Genomic DNA, 21,975 nt, shown 5'->3' with positions numbered 1-21,975 from the left:
CATGAATGGTTGGAAAGCCTGCGACCCTTGTGAGGATAAGTGGCTCTAGAAAATGGATGGATGGATATAAAGTATGAATGACTTTCCAAACAAAACAATCAATTCAACCAGTTTAGTATATCTTAAAAATTTGTATCATTTTGAAATTTGTCTAAATACATTTTGTGTCTACAATTGCTTGCTCACGAGGCGATGAAGCCAGCAAAGCTAAAAAGACATTTTATTTGATGCTTTTTTTTTTACCTCGAATAATTGGCAGCAACCTGTTTGGGGGAAATGGACCTGGTTTGCTATGAGGATGCGTGCAATTAGATATTTTTATTTTCTAAACTTCAATACAGCTGAAAAGTACCAACTATACTTGTCAAATTGTATCTGTTGGTGAATAAAATGGGCACTATGTTTGGCTTAAATGATTCCTTGTGTTTTGTTTCCACAAACATTTGCAATGGGGGTTCTTGGAAAACGTGCTTTCTAAAAGGGGTCCCTGACTCCAAAAACTTTGAGAAAGTCTGCACCAGAGGACAATGTAGTGTGTCTAACGTATTAACCATGCTTCTTTTTGGAATGTGTCTAGAAACCGGAGTACCTGGAAAAAGCCCACACAGGCACGGGGAGAACATGCAAACCGCAGACAGAAAGTCCTGAAGCGAACCCTCAACCTCTGCACTGTGAGGAAGGCATGCTAACCGTTCTTCCACGGTGCCGCAGTGATAGAAAATAAAACCTGCAAATAGTTGTGCCCGAGCTCCAATTTATTTCATACACGTACAACATGTGTTGGAACTCCAAAAGAGTTTTATTTCAAAGCCATCCACGAGAGCATTCCAGGAAGACAGCGCTAAATTGTGAAATGTGTGCATGCATATACTTAGACACGTTTCACAGCAGGATAAAAATGCAGTATGCAGCGTCTAGTAAGCATTATGATCCAGGACTAACTAACGACAACAAAACATAGAAACAGTGTGGTAATGGATTAAATGGTGTGCATGTAAGGTAGGAGCAAACAGCTGTCCAAAATGTCTTGCCTATTGTTTTTTCTTTTAGGGAGAAAAGATGGCAAAAGAATGTCTTGCCTTTATAGAAGGTGGAAGATGAGGGTGACACATTGTGGTTTGCAAAAGATAAATAATCCAATGATTCATCAAATAAAAAGAAAAGACAATCTTTCTAAAACACGGCAACCCTTCTTCAGCCTTTAAATTTGATTACGGCTTTGCTTTTGGCACTTTGGGATTCGAGGTAAAACAAAGAAAAATGGCGCTAGATAGGTGCAAAGTTGGCCAGCAACTGGAATTCAGAAGCGAGCGCGGATTCTGTCCAACGGATCTGTTTCCCACATCTTGGGGTCCCAGGCTTGGAACCAGCCGGTGAAAGTGGGCGGCTCCGCTCCCTGTTTGATAGTGGTGATGGGTAGCCCCTTGCGGCCTGACGGGTCTGAATCCAGATAGTCCCTTGCTGGAGGGGATGAATGGGAGAGGGAATGATGATGCGATTTGAAATAAACAAAGATTGCAACAAACATATTTCTGAAATTTTCTGTTTTTCACAGTACATTCAACCGCAAATGCAGAGAATGACTATTGCATAATCCTAATATTCACTACTTGGGCCAATGGAGGCATAAGAGCGAGAAGCGGGATTCAAAATGGCATTTACGTCGCCGGCGATATCTCTCCACTCATGAAGCAAGGCCGGCAAAATTTATTTGAAAGCCTGTGACCTTCAATTCCCTCAAGAAGAAATCCATAATAAGCAAACATCTATAAAGATAGCCTTGCTTGGACTTGGGAAGAAAAAAAAAAAAGTACAACGTTAAAACCTACTGATACCATATGAGACTGTGTGAAAAATGACACCTTTGTAAAGATAATGCATTTTGACAGTCAGCTACATTTATTTTGTGGTGAACAACTCGAATGTCACAAATTTAAAAAAAAAAAAGCAGTCAAACTATTTATTAACCTTTACTGGGCACTGTGGATGTTTTCGGCCGATAGTCCAAACAGGCAAAAACTGCCTTTATTAGGCACACATTTTTATATTTTTAAATCTTAAAAAGGCAAGGATTTTCAGGATTTTAGAGAAATTTAGGGTTACATTACAAATTAAGGTCTATGGGTCTAAAGTGACCAGTGTGCTGAGTAAAAAGTTAAAAACCATATATAGTATGTATAATTTAGTGGTACTGCACATTGACTTGCATTTGGGCTCAATTTGTGTTTCAAATACATTTTCCGCATTTAACCCTTCGGGTTTGGACCCAACTCTGGCTTTTGGATGTTTTTGATGCATGATATCAAAAAAAAAGAAGACATAAAACACTAGGAGGCCAAAATATTGCATAGATTGTCAAAACATGTCAACCCTTCTAAATGCTTGCAAACGGGAGATCAACGGGTACACGCTCCAGATGTCAAATTTAGCCCATGTCAGGCTCATTTACTGCCATTCAAAATTGGAAATATTGTCAATTTTGTACATTGTGAATAGCCAATGTTTTATCATGCATTTCTCTCGATTTTTATATTAATGCTTTTTGCGGTAACTCGCGAACAAGGTGCAATAGAATTTTTTCTGTTGAGACCCCAAAACCACCAGGAGGTGCTAATGGACAAATTTTGTAACCCTTTCAATGCACTACCTGGTTTAGCCTGACTCCCAAAAGACTCCAAACCAAGAACTAACTGTTGCAGGAAACCTTTTATTTTAATCCAGAAAATCTAACTTTTTGTATCTGCATATATATATATATATATATATATATATATATATATATATATATATATATATATATATATATATATATATATATATATATATATATATATATATATATATATATATATATATATATATATATATATATATATATGTGTGTGTGCGTGTGCGTGTGTGTGTATGTATAAGGCAGGTTAATGATTCACCCAGGGGTTGAACAAACTGTCACACTATTCCCCAAAAAACAAGGAAAATTAAACAGAATATGCAATATTACATAAAACTGGTTTTAGTAAGTATAATGACTGTATGCACAGTAGTATTTGTGCTGTGGATGTGTGTCTTTAAGGGCCGCGGCTTAATTGAGTGAAATCAAGAGTCAGAGTTGTTTTTTCTGCGTGTCATTGTTTGGTGTAAACATTAGCATACCAATTTGTGTCTTTGTTAAAAAAGTGCGGCTTTACTTGATCACTACAAATATTTTTCACTTCATCTGAGCAACATTGCTTCTGAAGGTCACTTGTAGCTTTAATTATTTTTTTCACAACACAAAACAAACACTGGACCAAAAGATAGCTCGTTATTTGACAAAATTGTGAGTTGGGGCCCATTGTATGTCAAAGTAGGAGTATACTCGAGTGTCTGCAAGCTATAAGCCACTCTCAGGGTCATCTGGAGACGCATCTCTAGAAAAAATGCACTCGTAAGCATCACTGTCCTCGAGCGTAGAGGGCATCTCCATTGTTACCACTCAAAAGGCCATCAAGTGAGCATAGGGAGCTGTGTTTAAGTGCCAATGGCAAAATGGCTATGATGTACATCTCTTGAGAAGCAGTATTCAAGCTCAACGGCTTTAAGAGTCATTAGACACAGAGACTGTTCATTTGAATTCATTCAAACGATGATTAGTGTAGATTTATGCCGCCAGATGTTGACGTCAGATATATAATATGAACAAATGGGTTGTGCAATTAAGTAACAGATAAAGGATTAATCAGGAATATGATTAGGGTGACAGAAAACCACTTTTGCATCTCTCTTGATGTGTCTTGTCAGTCAAAAATAAAATGACCTCTCACACACATAAAAACTCTGAGAATATCAAATAAAACCTCTCACACATGCAACAAAAACACACATCGAATTCTGTTAAATATGTTTCAAACACCGAAAAAAACGTCACACCAAAAACCTTTGACATACACCAAAAACTCACAGAATTATGATCTAATCCCCCAAAATCATAACCATTCAGACACAACAGACAAGATCTTTCCACCCACCAAAAAAAAAATGTTGTATACATAGCTAAAAACTCACATATACCAACAAAGACAACATACTCCCCCCCTAAAAAAAATCACAAACAAAAAAAAACTCTCACACATAACACCCCAAAAAACAAAATTCTTACCCAACGTAAACTCATCCACATGCATAACACACACCTCAGGCAAAAAAGTTGCGAGAAAAAAAGAAAGTCGCGCAAAACGAAAAACCTCTCACCAATTAAAAAAAAAAAAAAATCTCACACACACCACCAAACTCTTACACTATTAAAAAAGTTCTCTTTCACAAATATAACCCTCTTAAATCTTGAATGTTAACTGGTTCAGCCATGCAATAGCCACAGTAGTTGCCCTAGCCAGAGGTGTGTGAGAGAGGTGTGAGTTGTGTATGTGAGTTTGTATGTTTTCGCTCATGCTCTGTGTTTTAGTATCTTTGTGGGGACCTCTTTTTCCCTTGTGTGGCCATTTTGGTGCGCTCCACTAGTTCAGACTTTTCACTTTTGTGTGTGTGAGTGTGCGTGTGACAAGTTTTTTTGTATGTGTGACAGTTCCTCTGGGTGTGCAACAGGTTGTCTGTTGAGTATATGAGTGGTCAATGTTTTTGTTGGTCAATACGACACCCCCATATTCACTCAAATCTATCCATGGTTTTCTAGATTTAGTGTTTTTGTACAACCAACCTAATTTGGGAGCTCCAGTCCTTTCCTGTGCGTTAGCTTCATTGCCGATCCAAAGGAAAAGCTGCGTGGAATAGGCAAACACAACATCAGGGCCAGACTCTATAACAATACGGACACAAGTCAGAACTTTCCAAACAAAGCAAAGACCATCTTACTTGGGCCCAAGTATCCAGAATCATGACATCATCTGTGGCTAAGTCCGACTGAGTAAAATCTCCTGGCACCTCTTCAACCTGAGGGAAATATAGAGTAAGATGTAGCAGTATAATTCCCCTGACTACTGTGTCATGATTTCACGTACAATGAGTCTTCCAGTTTTGTTGGAGCAGCCAAACAGACGGGGTGGCTTGATCACGTTCTGCAGACTCTTGGATGTCTGGTAGTCCTTTTTGCCACCCAGAGCGGACCAGAATGTAGCTGTGAGGAAAATGAATCCACACAGTCAAACGTTCATTCCTTCAGTAAGAGTTTGGTTGTTTTATTCTAGACCAGGGGTGTCAAAAAATTGTTATCGTGGGCCACATTGTGATTATAGTTTCTGTTAGAGGGCTGGTATGCCTGTGAAGTCAAATCAATTTTAAGCGTGTTTGTCTCGCACTTACCTAGTTTTGAATACAAAGGCCAGTGGGAATAAGAACATGCTTGTTTTTTTTTTCCCTACAATTTTTTGAAAGTTGAAGACAACTTGCAAGTTTGGTGTTTTAGCCAGTAACTTGCAGTCAAATCAGCATTTCGCGAGCCGCATAAAGTGATTAGTCCGGACATTCAATCCCCATATACGTACGTATTAAATCGATACTTAACTGAATGTCCGGACTCTTAAAAACGTGAAAATATGTCCCTGGCATTAAATGAGTTAATTAGCACCGATGTACAGTCATGATCCACTTCATAAGACACGTTGCATTACGATACGTTACGATAAGTTCATGGCTACATGTCGCATTACCTAGCTAGCTTTCACGTCCGCTTATTTTCCCGTTACGATGTGGAATACTGAGTTTTTTTCGTCCCCTCTTTAAGGCAATTATGCCGCTTTACGATTAACATCAACGACTGTCATGACCTATGGGGTTGGTTGTGTTTGTTTTTTGCCTCTCTCTTGAGGCATTTTTAGGTAATTGCTCTTATTTTCTGTTGCCGTCAAACTGCCTCCACTGCAACGCGTCGCTACAATGCTGTTCTGCTATTGGTCGGCGTCTCGACTCCCCAAGATACTGGTCTACTATTGGTCAGCATGATGGGGTCAAAAAGATGCTGGTCTGCTATTGGTCGGCACATGGGGTCACAAAGATGGATAAAGACTTGATCTCGTGTGAGAGTGCTTTTAATATCGTATTTATTATGCATTTGAGTGCTTAATTCAAACTTTAATTGGTTATCCATGAGTTCCAAGGTTGCTAGTGATGTTAAAAAGCGAAGTAAGAAGATGATTTATATGGAAACAAAGCTGCAGATAATCAAGAAATACGAAGAAAGCTAAGCTAGCCTTGCCTGGGCTACTCTTACTTTGGAATATGGCCATAACAAGCGTCACTCAAAGGTAAATAAATCCTTTATATATTTTTTATTTATGATGTTATTTAATTGTATGCATGTATATTATATAAACGTAGCACTTACTACACTATTTTAATAACAATTTTGAATATGTATATACAATTTTTATGTTTTTTAGCTGGGGTTTTACACGCATTAGCTAATTAACATAGGTTTGGATTGCCCGCCATACGTCGAATTCGCGTTACGATCCCAATCGCGGAACAGATTAATCTCGTAAACCGGGGGCTCACTGTAGCTATCTGGTTTCTACTCTTTTGAGCCCACATTTTAAATGTAAATCCTAAATTTAAATACAATATTACTGATAGTCAGGTTAATTTATTCATGCAATTTCACTTTTCGTAGCAACGCTTGCTCTTATCGGTTGATCCACAGACGAAAGTCACCTGGCTCTTTTCCCTCGGAAACATGGCTGGCGCTTCCTCCGAGGAAGCCCACCACATGCTTGGCGGCCTCCATCTCGTCGTCGCTGGCGCCCACGCCTCGCCACACAAATAAAGCGCTTGGCGACTTCAGCACAAACACGTCGTTGGTGTTCAGGTTAGAAGCACAAACCTCAACCTGAGGGACGAAATGAAGACCCGTGAGAGGTGGGAATCCTCAGTTGGGTTGAGTAAGTCAAATATAAGCGCTCGTCACCTCCACGGCCCGTGTAGCGTGGGAGGTGCTCTGGCGAATGTGGAAGAGGCGAGTGCTGCCAGTTTGGGTCTGTCCACCTTTGCGCGATGTTCCTCCGCTGTGGATGATCATAGGTCTGCCCTTGAACAGGCTCATCAGGTGGGGGGGCTCCTGGCCCTGAGTTACCCTCACCTGCAGATCATAAGAACACAGTGAACAACCTATTCTTTCTCCCAGTATTCAGTAATGATGGCCAAAATCTAGAACTGCGGTTCTAAAACGTTTTATAGCCAGTATTAGCTTAAAAAAATACTTGGCTTTTAAAGTTCCACTATCATGATCAACATTAAATCACAGCAGGTCTGAATGTTCATGAAAATCATACTATAATAAGTTGTTGTAACATTCTGCGCAGTTTGAACATTAACCTCACATATAAATACGGGACAATTACGGAAAAAATTGTTAAATACAACATATGTATACTCGGAGCAGCGATTTGTTGTTGTGAAATATTGTCCTGCAAATATAGGGAAATATTCTAGTTTTAAATGAATTTGCTTGATAATTCAAGGCAAACACATAATTCCGCTGTTTTGAGTTAAACAAAAAAAATACAATTCCATAAAAATGATTTATATAAAAGTAGTCCCTCAATGTTAGATTGACTTCATTTAATTAATACATTTCATCGATGAAAAAAATTACACTGTTAACGTCGTTAATTATAACGCAACTGCATACTTCGACACAAATATTATATAGCACAAGTTTGTGTTGAACTTAAAAATGCAATTACATGAATGGGGATGAGTACCAAGCGTTATATCAATATGTCATCATTGCTATGGTGTATTTATTCATACTTCCAAATTTATTGTGCACTAAAAAGCAAAGACGTACCTAACCAAAAAAATGACAAGAGAACTGAGGTATTTAATTAAGGGTTATCACATGTACCACACGATCCCAAAAAAACTTTTGTTTTTATATTATTAAAAGATGGTATTATTGATATTATTTCATGTATTCATTTGAAGTTAATTTCGCAGAAATGTGTACTATTGTATGACTGCTCAAAACACTGTAATGTGTGAATTTGTTGTTTGAGGGCCACGGGTGAAATTGATCAAATAGCGCACTCTGTTGGCCACAAAGGTTTTCTATTTTTCAGGAAGAAAATCCCACTTAAGAGCTCATTTTCAATTGTCTCTCACCTTACTTCTGACAAAATAATAATTTTGAGTTATCACTTTATTAACCTTGGCTGAAACTAACACTGTTGATTCCTCATACCATCAGACTAAAGACAGAATGTTAAGTAGAAACATGATAGAGTTGTAGTGTCTGTTGACAAGCTCTAACCTGAACCGGGGATCCTCCCATTGAGTCATCCAGCTTCACGGTGAGGAAGGCTGAAGCAGCCAGTTCGTCCTGTGTAGCCTTCAGTCCCTGCCTGACAAAGTCGTTTATATGTTCAGAACAGTTTTTAGTAGTTTAGCCAAGAACTGGCAACTCTTTACACATGCATACCAAGTGTATATAATTTGTCCTGTCTTGTATGTGTAGAGTATGATGTAACAATCTCCACCATAGAAGTGACCGTAGGATGCGGGATCCACAGGAACCATCTCACCATTCTCCGCACGCCAGATCTAGACACCATACGAGATCAAATTTAGAGGAAATAGAAGGATGTGCATCAAAATGCGGGAAGTTATCGATAGCCTTAAAAAGAAGCGGGAGGATTTTGAAATGTATTCTGGGGCACTAATGGAGAAATTATTGGTAACACTAAACCCTCATGAGTTAGAACTGGTTGTCATTTGTTAAACACTGAAAGTAAATGTATTCACAGAAGACTTAAGCAGCTCAGAAAATAAATAAATGAATAAATTGCTGATGGGAGTGAGTTGAAGAAGAGGGGCATCAAGAATGACCCTTGGGGCACACCTGTGCAAACTGGGGACAGGTTGGAGGCGAATGAAGTTGAATGAAATTAAATGGATGCTGAATTTTGACTGACACACCCGTTGTACAATATATGGCGTAGTACCGTATTGTGATTTTCATTGCAGTGTCCTAAAATCACTTGTTGACGATGTTTTTTTAATACAGTTTTTGTCTTGCTGTCATTATACTGTATGTTAAAGGTGTACTGTATTTGTTGCTGTTAGCTTACTAGATTGTACGCGTGTTTTACCTGGAACTTGCCCTTGCCATCGTCTACCATGCCATGCTGAGCTGCCATGGCCTTATTGGAGTGCAGGCTGGATGCGTCGAAGGGCACCTGTTCCACTTTAGCAATGCGGCCGATTGCGTAGGCCTGACTGGGCCCAGTGGTCTCGTCTTTGTCCTTCCAGTCAATGAAGAACTGCTTGAACAGGATGGTCTCAGCTCCTGCGGGAAGTACTTGCATCTGCAAGGGTATACATACATCAGGCGTGTCAAACACATTTTAACCGTGGGCCAAATTGAACTTTGAATTTCTGTCTGACGGCCGTCATGGCTGTGAAGTCAAATCAATTTTAAGTGTGATCGTCACGCATTTACTTAATTTTGAAATCAGAGGCCAGTAAAAACTGTTCAAAAGGGGGATTGCAAACAAAAAATGCTTCAAGTCATAATTAGCAAATGATGTGGCAGGCCGGATTTAGCCCCCAATCTTGGGTTTGACACCTGTGACTTAAACATTTTGAAATCGGAGGCCAGTAAAAACTGTTCAAAAAGGAGGTATTGATAACAAAAAAATATATAAAAATTGAAGATAACTTGAAAATGTGGTATTTTAGTCAGAAATTTGAAGTCATTTAAGCATTTCGCAGGCCACAATAAAAGTATGTGGAGGGCCGGATTTGGCCCCCGGGCCTTGAGTTTGACACCTGTGGCATACATGAAATGTAAAATGTTTTTTTGGCCACTATTGGGGATTCAGCTTACCATGTAGTTAGCAGAGCATTAACGTAATTTGACAATATAATAACTTTATGGATTGTACCTGACACTTGCTGCTGTATCCTTTGTCTTTAATGAACTTCTGACCTGCAGACATGGCGGCTTTACGTTCTGACATGTTGGCCTTTGGACCTGATTGAAGGCAATGCCAATAAAATAAATGTATATCCACAATCGAATCAGATTTAACAACTAAACTCACCCAAACAGAATCACTGAGCAACATTTACAATTTTAATTGTAATATAACTTACATGAATTTGAATTGTATGAATACCTTTCCAAACAAATATGTTCTTGTCCACTCCATTATCCAGAATGTAACACTCCTCAGGTGACAACATGGCCTGTTTGAAGGGGCTGGATGGCGACACAACGGACACCTTCATGGAACCTGAGGCATCAGAGATCTGAAAAACAAATTGAAACCTCAGATATAATGACTGTGATCACAATTTGAAAGTTTAATGAGGACAAAAAAATAGTAATAATGCTGAATCAATGTATTTTCTAAATCAATAATTGCTTAGCGTCAGTCTTTTTTGTCCACGCCCAGTTTGTTTACATGTAAAATGAATCAATTTGTTAATACTTCCTCACCATGTAGAGCGCGCCCTTCTTCCTATTGGAGGCATCCACTTTTTCATCATCGGGAGTGCTTGCTGCAATGGCAGGTTTTGGTCCCAGCACCTTTGAACACCAGAGGAGTTCATCACCCACCAATGTTTTGGTGTGTGTGTACCATAACTGTTGGCTCAACGTATGTTTCTTTCAGTATTGATAACTGCAATCAGACTTTGCAGCAAGGCAATTTCCGCTGCAGTTGTTACAAAACGTTAAAAATTAAATTGAAATGAGTCAAATATAGCAAAATAAATTACTTCTAAAATAATGTTTCAGTTTAAATGGAAAAAGGATAACTAAATATTTTAAAAGAAACAGATTGTAAAGAATAAATGCAAAAGAAGTAGATTTTAAAGTTAAATACAACTGAACTCTTAGTTATTCTTTTGCATACCATTAGAGGGAGCCTGAGGATCACCGCTGTGCAACCCTTATGATACAGTACCTTGAGAATCACTTAGATAAAATAATGTGATTTTGGTGAATGAATGGTGATTTTTGCATTTGGCAGGGGGTAAGGGCCATGCCTGACCGCAAACAAACAAATGCAAATAAATAGGAGTCCACTGTAGTTTATCTTTAAGACTAAATATCAACATTTTTTTAGAACATAATGTCTGTACAGTTCCACCTTTTTTTCAAAACAGAAATAAAATAGGGGTCATAGCTCCAATGTGACCTGAATGAGGTACAAACTATTCACAAAATGTTTGGATGCTCTGTAGAATCTCCAAGCCAGTCATGGGCCCCATGTGGATTAATTTTTCCCCTAAGAAATTTGGATGGGGAACGGTTATAAACAATCCTTCAGAAAATGCTGATTGATTCATTATATGCTTTACACAAATGATGGACAAGGAATGGGGTAAAAAGGGAGGTCGAATTTTTTTCTCATTATTATGTTACAGGTGTCACCACTACATGGCACCTTGATTAATGCTGTGTTTGTGGAATTTGGAATCAAGCAACAAAATCCAAGTGTTTTTATCCTCCTCAACGGGCAGACATTTTGCCACTTGCAGTTGCCTGAAAATGCCATCACAGGTGGTCAGGGTTCATGTAACGAACAACAAAATGTTTTCTGAAAAATAATGACAATAAATAACATTTTTCCCATATTAAAATGACATTTTTGTCCTCCATCTGGTTAGAAAGTGTTTTGTCCTATGTAGCCCCTGAGTGACACCGATTGTGGCCCTTATAAATTGTGGCTTATAAATTGCCAATGCCTGTTCTAAGCTACAAGGCAAAAAAAAAAGTCTCTTGTGTATCCTTTCATTAGTCTTCTGTGGCATCTTCCCTTCAAGTGTTTACAAGGCAGTTGGCCCCAATTTGGCCCACGAGCAGTTCTTTACAAACGACGGCATTGTGTGCGTCTGTTCCCACGCTGCCTATCTCGCTGGACGTGACACGCATTATTACAGCTCACAGTTTCTACTCACAGGAGACCGAGCACCTTTGGGCTCAAACATCAAGTGTGCGGCTGGGAAGCAGAGAAAATGAATTGCGCGTGCATTATTGTCACCTCTGTGATGCCCTGCGGCTCTTGGCCCTCCTCCACCATGTTCAGCTTGGCCCGGCCGTTCCTCTCGTTGTCTCGGATGTGGATGGCCACGTGGGAGGCCTTCAGCCTCTCGTAGCGGTTACACTCGCTGCCGCACCACTGGTAGATTTCCTGGTGACATGATAAACCATTGATTGGTCACGTGACAGACATCTGGGGGAACGACGACGAAACCGACCTACGTCATAAGTAAGTGTCACGTCTTAACGTTCAGATTGAAAAAAAATGACCTTGAAAGATCTCAGGGCTCACCTTTCCCAGGTCAATAATGAAGCAGTCCCCCTTGTTGAAGCTGGCCCAGGATAGCGCCACCTCCGTGGCTCTAATGGCCCTGCGACCTTTGATGTGAAGTAGTCGTTTGACGTTGGCGTCGTTGGTCACCACGTGTTGGAAACCGGATGCCACGCCCCCTTTCTGTCAGAATGGGCATAGATTATTTGTCATCGGGCATAATTGATTTGATTGAAGCACATATGTAAATTGGGGGAAATACATACGAGGGCAATGAGATGACAACCTTTTAGCTGGAAATAAACACCTTTCAGTTGGAAATAACCCGGGCTGCCCAAATTCCAATCACGTGATGGAAAATCGGGCCCAATCACATCATTTTCTGCTTTGCGGAATCAGGAGATTGAGTTTAGAAAAAGTTCATTTAATTTTATTGTAATTGTTTTTTTGATTTGTTTTGGGGTTTTTTTTCATTTTTAAGGACTTAAGAAGTACATAGATATTGCCAAAAAGATTTACCAAAAAGAAAAAAAAATGTTTACCAAGCACAACATGGCAAAAAGCAGAAGTAAATACAGTCAGTGGCTGGATATTTAAAAGTTTTATACTACTTGGCTTAAACCATTGCTTCACTACACATGTAAAAGGTATTGTACCTTTTTTGAAAGAAAAAAAACAGGAGACAATTTGGATGCGCTTTCTTTCTGTCCTTAATATATCCCAGAGGTATAAAATCGGTACTCGATATAGTCAGATCCTCAAAATCAGGTGACTGGGGCAGGGACTCAGGTGCAAAAAAAGTGATTGGTGCATCCTTAGAAATAACACGAGAAAGGAAAAAGCAGAGAAGTTGGATTAAGAGATATCCATTTTGTGCGTCTTTAAGGTCATGTATCACCATATTCCCTTGACACCAAATACTTCTTTCTTAATAGACAGGGCTTTGGTGCCATCTTGTGGTGTCTAACAGTATTGCCGAAAGAACACAAAAGAATCACCCTTGCTCACTCTCATTGGATACGTTTTAGTACCAGGGAACTATGTCGAAGCGAGTTGAGGAGCTTCAAAAGTGCTTTGTCTCCATCTTGTGGCATGTGATATAGGTAACTATGTTGTAGTGGGTCCTGCGATTGGCTGACAACCACTTCAGAGTGTACCCTGTCTACTGCCTTAAAGACAGCTGGGATGGGCACCCGCAACCCTGCGACCCTTGCGAAGATGAATGACAGTTGTAGTGGGTTGAAGAACTTTAGGTAGCCAAACATTGTGCTTTGGCGCTATTTCGTGGCATCTCAGTACCAACATAGTTATGTTGTAGTTGCTTGAGGAACTTCATTTAGACAAAAGTTAGAGAGGCTTTTAGGTGGACTCCAGTTCCATTATTTAGCTAGGACTTGGTTTCTCCGACACCAATAGTGGAGGAACATCCTCTAAGTGTACATGACAGGGTTGGAGGATGGTACAGTTGGATCAAACTGAGGATGACTTGAACTTTACACAGCAGTGTGAAAATCCAACAGCCAAACAGCTGTCAGATGAAAAGGCATTGCCTGCAAAACTGTCAATCATCAAATAGCATGAATGAGGAGGACCTGCGAGGTCTGTACCTTGGAAGTGGAACTGTCTCGTAATGTGCCGTCCTTTGAGAAGCCGTGAAGCAAAACAAGTATAGAAGTCATGCAAATGGAAAAAACAAATCAACAATTGACATATGCTTATTAGTGGGAGAATGGAGACAAACGAACGGGCCTTTTAGTCAGCGAGGACAAATATTTCTTCTTGAGGAACAAAGTCCCCAGTTGGCCTACAGGGTCTCACCACACACTGGAGGAGTGGCTTCAAAATGGAAACCACATTCAAGCCGCTCGACCTTCTCGAGAGGCCTCTGTAAAATTTTCCATGGCAACAATGTGGCCTGTGTTTGTTCTGATGGAAAGATTGTTTCCTGAAAGACTCGCCAAAACTATGAGGAGGCTGGAAGTACACAGTGTTCTACCAATGAAAATAGACTTACAAAATCTAGAATGGAAGAGGAAAAAAAAGATGAAATGAGAAATATATTACATAATTTCATCAAGAATATCTGCCAACAATAAAATACATTCTTTAAACAAATAAACATAGCAAGCTAATTCACTTTTACCTATGGTATTTCTTAGGCGCACTCATGTCCAACAAACAATAAGCGTGTTGTTTTTATTATATAACATCCTGTGCAACGTTCTTTATAGCCAAGAGTGAAAGAATGTGTGGTGGGATAATTACAGCCAGCCAACGTTAGAGAAGGGAAGTTTGGGGTTTACGGCAACAAGAAACAGACGGGCAGAGGAGAAGCGGCCCTGCTTCCAACATGTTAGTGGCCTCGGTCCTGTACGGGGACACGCCCTGGCACGGAAATCTGAAGAGGGAAGGTTGTCTCTGAACTTCAGACTCATCAGCGTAAGCTACACGACAAAGTGCACACCGGCTAACAATCATTAAACCACGGAGATATGAGACAGCATAATTTATGCACATATATTTCCAGTGATGTTATTTTTTACAATTTTACTTATAATCCACTCACAAATCTTGCACTGTATAACAGGTTGACAACATTGTAGGAAAATGCTCCTCACTCGTTTGTTTTTCAAATGTTAAACTCAACTCAACCCTTGAGTTATTATTTTTTATGGCTTGATATGTGTACGGAGAATGTTTAACTAGCCCTTAGGTCTGTTGAATGTCGCATGATTGTGTGTCTAAGTCAGAGTTGTAGCAAACACCTTGCTACAAGGTACACTCAGAGTGGAGGAACTACACTCTAGGTTTGCACACGTGGAAAAAATTATTGGTGGTACTCTGTTGACAGGAAAACCACAATGGCAATAGAAATAATGAGAATTTGGCAAAAGAGAAAATGAATAAAAATGTAATGGCAATTAATACATGAAAATCAGACTTTATGAAATGTGGTTCCACGTATGGTAATTATTGAAAGAAAATCAGGAAACACACCTGGACAAAAATGATGGTAACCCTAGAAAAGATCGAGAATATTTTGACAATAAGGACATGTTCAACCAAGGTGTGAACTTTTATCAGCATCACGGGTGTTTTAAAACGTATAATCAGTCAGGTGGTCTATTTAAAGGGTGCTAAGAAGTCTCTAGCTGCCTTTCAATTGATCTTAGGGTTAGGGTTTTCTATTGAAGTGGTTTTTGCTTCTGAAGCAGCAGTACACAGCATGTATTATGTAAAAGCAAACTTTGGTAAACCTATTCAGATTTCTGGTCACAGGTGCGCAAATGAAGCATACCAAGAAAAGAACACCGTCCCATTGTTCTTTATCTTTCATTAACAATGACATGTGTGCATACGAGTGATGGTGAGATGAAGCCCCATGAACCATCGAAACGTTCAGCCAACTGCGCTGGCATAGCACCATTAAAAGTTTACTAAAATGTATAATATGCATATCCGCCAGAAAACAAGTGATAGGGTCACAGTGAAATAGGAATGTGCTTGTGTAACTTTGTTGTCGGAATAATTGTAAGAATAGGGATTATACATTTGTTACAATGAATAAAACTGCTTGCAATGAAGAAATGCTTTGCTGTAGGACTGAATGCATTACCTGAATGAAACAAGTTTTGCTGTTTTTTTGTCTCAAACTTAGATGCCACTTCACCTGTGATTTATAAAATATCTTGCAGACAAAATAGTTTGCAGAATCTCTTGCTACATATAATGTTTGATTTGAAGACTGGGTTTTTGCCCTGGATGCACTTTTACCCCTTTTCGAGCCAGAACCTTCATGGAACTAGAACCTCTGAATCAAATAAAAAGAGAGGGTTCGGAGAGGCTGCTACAGAGCGTGGTAGAATTGTACTTGCGCGGTCCTTCTCCGTTCTCCTCATGCATGAGGAGAATAAGAATAAGAAGAGAAGGAGAATAATAATTTGTAATAAGGAGAATTAAAACATTGATGTTTCATTGGTTTTAACTAAAAAAGAAAAAAAAAAGATTTTCCAATGTTACGGAGACCCTCTGGTGCCAGGGTTTGAAAAAAAAAATATTTGCACTAATCCGTACCCTCGGTATATTAATCCGTTCCCTCAATTAATTAATTGAGACCCTCATTTACATAACTGTAAACGCTGTATTAAAGGTTGGTGTCCAGGGGTGATGACGTGAGAGCAGTGCGACGAGAGGGAGCGTTTGGAATAAACAGGTGTCGGCTGTTTATTCCTTCCTGTCTAACGAAAAGTGTTTGGAACAGCTCACGCGGGACAAGCTACATTAGTAATACTTTCAGATTTTCGCGATTAAAATGTTGTCTGAACACCAATGATGACTTTAACATTCAACGAAAACGCAGACTACAAGCTACAATAAAAAAAACAACATTTGTAAAAATATTTCCTGTATGACGTCCTCTTTGCTGAAAAGACATCATTGATCTCTATATGCAGCAGGAGCTGAAGTGCGCAGGAAGCGTCTGCAAATTGCAGTGCACTCAATCACGTTTCACAGTACCATTTATGATTCATGTTTTGTGTCCTCACATTGCTCGAAGTCCTGAATCAGTCACGCGGTACGTGCTTCAGGAAGGTTTGAATGTCATTGCTTTGCGTTACAGCTGCACTGACTACTGGACACACACTTGGTCGCAGTTCCTTTCGCCCATTACTAGTGCATACCGTACAGGGGATATTGCTTTCTGTCGACCTCACCTTGTATGTGATGCCTGTCTTGAAGTAGCCCAGGAAAGTATTGGATTCGTTGTTCTGCACCTCCCGGAACTGCACCGGCCCGCCACCCAGGAAGTCATCCAGCTGCATGGCGAAGATGGCGGCCGCCCCGCTCTCGTCCTGCGAGCACTCATCACCTGAATAGGAGTCACAGTGGGAATGATGCCAAAAAATGGCAGCAAAGCACGTTTTTTGCTATTAAACAAGGATATGTTCGACTCAGTAGAGCTCCTACTCTCATGTTAACATAGTTCCTTGGCCACCGCAAAATCCTTGTATTAGACATTGCTTTGGTCTGAAATGTGCAAATACGGAACCTCGTTTATAGTATGCAAAAATGTACTCTATATCAAATAAAAGTTCCTCATCTGCGACGTCAGGCTCTCCTTGCCCACATGAGCGGGCATTATAATAATTTGATTGCTTCATTTCACATGTTCATCATTCGTTTCACTCCTTCACTTGCTTGAATGATGTCGCGAGCATGATGCAGTAAGCTTATGGCAACTCTTAGTCAAGCTTGGAGACACTGAGTCATTTCAACCACAGCTGCTGGATGCATCACGAAACAAATCAAACTTTCCCTTAAATCCGCAACATTCCAAATCACTAAAATCCATGTAAGACAGAGGGATTCATTTTTGAGTCGTGAATTATTGCCAGTGGTGGGAACCAAATGAGAATATTTCATGACTCTACTTAAATTGAAAGTCTACTCTTTACTTTGACAAAACAGACCTGTTGCTGTTTTTGGCCCTAGCAAATAATAGTTGCCTTCATGGGGCCTATGGGGCTTTTTGCACCTTTTTTTTTTTTTTTTACTTTTACCTAAGAATAGTGGTTGAATCTTTCTTTTTTTAACTCATGCAAATCTAGTTATAATATGTATGTCAACTCTTGATTCTTGTAACTCCAACATGTTGCTTGCATTGCTGTGAGGCGGCAAACAAGTCTGGGCTGGTTCCCGTCCCCCGTGGCTCATATGAGTATTCCTCGCTGATTTTTGCCAACAAAGAGCATGGGAAAATGTCACATTTACACCAGATGACACTTGCATGTCAAATTGGTCTGAACGTGGAAAAAAAAAAACCTAAGACAGAACAAAATGAGGGAAGTGTGTATTTTCACAAACAGCTGCAACTTTTCGAGTTCCGCAGCTATAATGCTTGCAGAACATGTTTCAGCACTGACGCTGGCAGCTTGATCTGGTTTGCACGCACACAGGAGCCACATCTGTTATGTAACGTTCAAGTTGCTCCAGAAGTTAAGATGGAGACCTTACACGGATGTACTGCCATCTTTAATACTCCAAGATTTCTCATTATATGCCACCATTGGGGGGGACCCCACTTTGTGTTGTGTCGTGGTGCATCCTGGGCTTACCGAGCCACATGTGTATGTTGTATGAGGGCGCAGAGGTGGTGAAGAGCAGCAAGTAGGCATCTCCGGTGTAGAAATTTCCATGCAGAGCCTTCGGAACGGGCTTCAGGTCCAAGTTCTCAATGCGCCACACCTGAAGTCCAGGCTGCTTCCCTGCGTTGGCAAATTCCTTGTGGGACACCATGATGGCTCTAACGGGGGGCGGAGACAAAGAAGGATGTTGAATGAAGGATTTTGCATTGCATTTTTTCTAACATGTTTTGTTGTGTAAACAGGACTTGATAAGCTCTAATTTCCTATGCCTTTTCGATTGGCTGTTTTTCTTTGGAACAAAAAAGGCAAAAAATGTGCTTCAGTTTTTCTGACGGAAGCTGATTGAATAACTCAAAATACTTACGATACTAAAAAATGTGATGGATTGTTTTAGTGAAATTTTTTCTTTTTTTTATAAAAGAAAAAACCCTTCAACCAAACAAACATTGATAATTTCAAAAAGTCATGAAATGAGGCTCGGGTAAATTATAATACTACTATAATTGCCACCAGTTTTTTACACTGTCTATATGATCGCTGCTTGGTTAAACCAGACAAACAAGTTTTTAAACACAGAATTAGTCACTTCTTGCAACAAGCTCTGTGCATATTAGCCACCAGCTGTTATAACAGTTAAGTACAAAAGGGGGTCACACATATAAGATAATTAAGCTTCAGTTACTCTTAGCATTTTTTTGCTCAGGATAAAGAATATGTGCCTGAGTGTATATTATTTGTCTACATAAATTGCTGCACTATTATACCTCCCGCAACACTGATGCAAGTTTTGTTTGACCATCTTTGGCATTTTAACATTAAAATGGTGGACTTTCATAGACCAAGTCGATGAGATTTGATTAAATACATGCTATGTTCTACATCTAGTTTTCTAGTAAAAAGAAAGACTCCTATTTGAAGATTTGTTCACTATCTGCAATACTGAAGCATGCAACGCTTCATACATCAAAAAAATTAAATACATAAATTGACTCACTAATATACAAAGATGCCATTGTGTGCTATTTAAGTAGGGCTTGTGAAAAAAATCATATCATATTGTAGTTGACTAAATCAGTCCTTCCAAAAAATGGCTTTGTTGACACATTTTTACCACTCACATAAACAAAACAAAAACGGTGATATGTATATGAAATATGCCCAAGAAAATAAAACTTTGTCATGCAAGCATGGCAGACCTTGGCATGATCTATTTTTGCATAATCCATTTGCCACATGCATGCAGTGCAGAAGAGCAGACACTGTGGTCTGTCATTCTCCCAAAAAATACAAGATTACTCAGATTACTGTATTTGCCCCCACCCCCTCGATTACATAAGAGCCAGATTACAAATAATTTTGGGCAGTGGGATCATTACCAATTTTTTTTCTAAACTCAACAAAATCGAGGAAAAAAACTTTTTCCTATTATTCAAACTTATGCATTTAAGTTCTGAGAGCACCACCGATGCCTAATTCAGATGTGGGGCAGTTTTAGTGCACGGCTCGGGTTACAAATACAGGAAAATGTATGGTCCACTGGCTAGAACGGGACTGATCAATATGTTCTGAAAAAAGCACTTAGTTTGCTTTCTGAAGGACTGCATTAAAACTCAACCATCAATCTGTGGGAGCCACTTTATCATATGTAGCCGCATTAAGGCCAGAGAAACTACATGAACACTACATAATGGAATTGTGGGAGCAATGCAGAGCTGCAGACAAGACGTGGGAGAATTTGATCAAATGCATGTAGAAAGCTAATGTGTGCAATAAATGCTTCAAATGTTTCCACAAGTTTGTACAACATACACAACATTCATTTACCGGTTCTATATTATTTCATCACCACCGTGACACCCAACTGTTCAGAAGTGCCAGTGTTATTCATTTGCATTACCTACTTTGGGGCCACTAATAAGCATCTTGTGCACACAATACTAAATGCCAGCAAATAGATATAACCTGTGCACAAAAGACAGTTTTAGAGATTTAATATCATACAATGTGCAAATGGAGCGCACATTGGCTGGACACGATGCGCAATTTTCGAAGAAGCTCTACATTTGCCTGCCCCAGTTATCCAACAATTATAATTATATTCATTTGTACTCTGACAAATGACGGCGTCAGAAATCTCAAATGTTCAGCACATGAGCACAATTTACTCATAAAATGATACGAGTGCAATTATTTTGTTGTGTTTTCAATTTATGCACATTTTTATCCATTTTATGGGGGTTAGTGTTACTGATCGGGATCCTGTGCATTAAATTTAATTAGCGCCAACAACTCTGGACATACGAATATACAAATGGAGCGCACCTTTCCTGGTCCCACCAATACATCGTGGCTGTTTCCACGTAAGGTGCGCTTCATTTGCTTCTAAAATTTACAATGAATAACGTCCATATCATCAGCCATAAATACATATTTTATGCGTAAATGATCGCGATATTGTGGCCACAGTTTAAGTGTTTACTCGTGTGTGGGGGCTCTGTCCACCACTAATGCACAATAATAGACATTTTGCAGCGAGTAAAACAATCCTCGTGAGACTGTGCAGTTGGTGCACAGCTGCCAACAGCGACATCATTGTTGCTACTTTGATTTACATGAAGAATTCCACAGTGACTTACGAGACATTAAGAACACAGCGACTTGCTTTTGTTTTTGTTTTTTTAAACCAAGGACAAACTGCTCCAATGTTGCGTAACGCCGCTTTTAGGATTAACGCCTCCTTGTGTATTTTTTTTTAAATCTGATGAAGGACTTAAACATAAAAGCAGTAAAGAAAAGTTCTTACAAGAACAGACGTTCATGTGGGAAGGACCACATATTTGCAATTGTCAACCAAAGAAAAAGACCACCGAACTGCAGAAATAAGGTTGGAAATTAGTGAATAGACTTACATTCGGAGAGGATGAAAAGACTTAAGTGTTGTTGGGAGGCTGCAGATGTGGGAGTGATCGGATACAGACGCGCAAGTGTGAGTGTGTATTCGTGTCGAGGGGGAGGGAGAGAGCAGCGGAGGAGGCTGACTGTCTGAAAATACGAAGCTCTGATTGGTTGACAGCAGCAAGACAAAACAAATAAACATCCAGATGCTCTCCTAATACAAACATACAGAGAGAGAGAGAGAGAGAGAGAGAGAGAGTCTGCGTTTAATAAACGACGTACTGAGAGTGGCAGATGATGGTGACTTCCTGCTCTTTTCCGGATATACAATGTGTTCAAACAGGGAGGGTACAAAGTTTGCAGAGTTCACATTAAACACAAACGTGCAAGGTTAGCATGATGGCTGTTTGCGTTTGGGCTTTAAGAGGACGAGTGTGCCTGAAGGCAAGACTATCTGCAGCAATCCTAATGAAGACAGCCTCTATAGATCATGCTCATTTGTAGTCCATAATTCCAGATGTACAACTAGTGATTTCACCAAATGTGTCCAGAATTTACTCTGTATTAAATACAAAAATATATCCGTTTTAATCTGTGCCAGTGATGCATAGAGACATGCAGAAAAAAAATTAAAAGGTCTTCGAACAAGATGGCAGAGGGTACAAGTGAAACATCCAATGGGCAAG

General features: G+C 39.6%; 1 protein-coding gene across 2 annotated transcripts; it reads right to left on the bottom strand.

The window, feature by feature from the left end:
- Positions 1-778: 778 nt before the first annotated feature.
- On the bottom strand, positions 779-21,416 carry scinlb (scinderin like b). 2 transcript variants are annotated; one of them, XM_088428724.1, is made up of 18 exons: positions 21,304-21,416; positions 18,365-18,552; positions 16,964-17,118; positions 13,856-13,888; positions 12,270-12,431; positions 11,979-12,128; positions 10,430-10,519; positions 10,107-10,239; positions 9,873-9,961; positions 9,078-9,293; positions 8,408-8,529; positions 8,240-8,330; positions 6,896-7,066; positions 6,643-6,817; positions 4,995-5,110; positions 4,849-4,926; positions 4,694-4,754; positions 779-1,461 (listed from the first exon to the last, which is right to left on the bottom strand). In XM_088428724.1, the coding sequence occupies exons 2-18, from the start codon at positions 18,543-18,545 to the stop codon at positions 1,301-1,303; spliced, it is 2,184 nt and encodes a 727-aa protein (XP_088284850.1). In that variant the 5' UTR covers positions 18,546-18,552; positions 21,304-21,416; the 3' UTR covers positions 779-1,300. The 2 variants fall into 2 exon arrangements, with proteins under 2 accessions (XP_088284850.1, XP_088284851.1); XM_088428725.1 differs by lacking the exon at positions 13,856-13,888.
- Between the last annotated feature and the right edge of the window lie 559 nt (positions 21,417-21,975).

The sequence above is a fragment of the Hippichthys cyanospilos genome, chromosome 12 (genome assembly GCF_059441005.1).
Source record: "Hippichthys cyanospilos isolate Australia breed blue-spotted pipefish chromosome 12, RoL_Hcya_1.0, whole genome shotgun sequence".
In the NCBI taxonomy this organism is placed as follows: Eukaryota; Metazoa; Chordata; class Actinopteri; order Syngnathiformes; family Syngnathidae; genus Hippichthys; species Hippichthys cyanospilos.
This window is presented reverse-complemented; position numbering and strand designations above follow the sequence as displayed.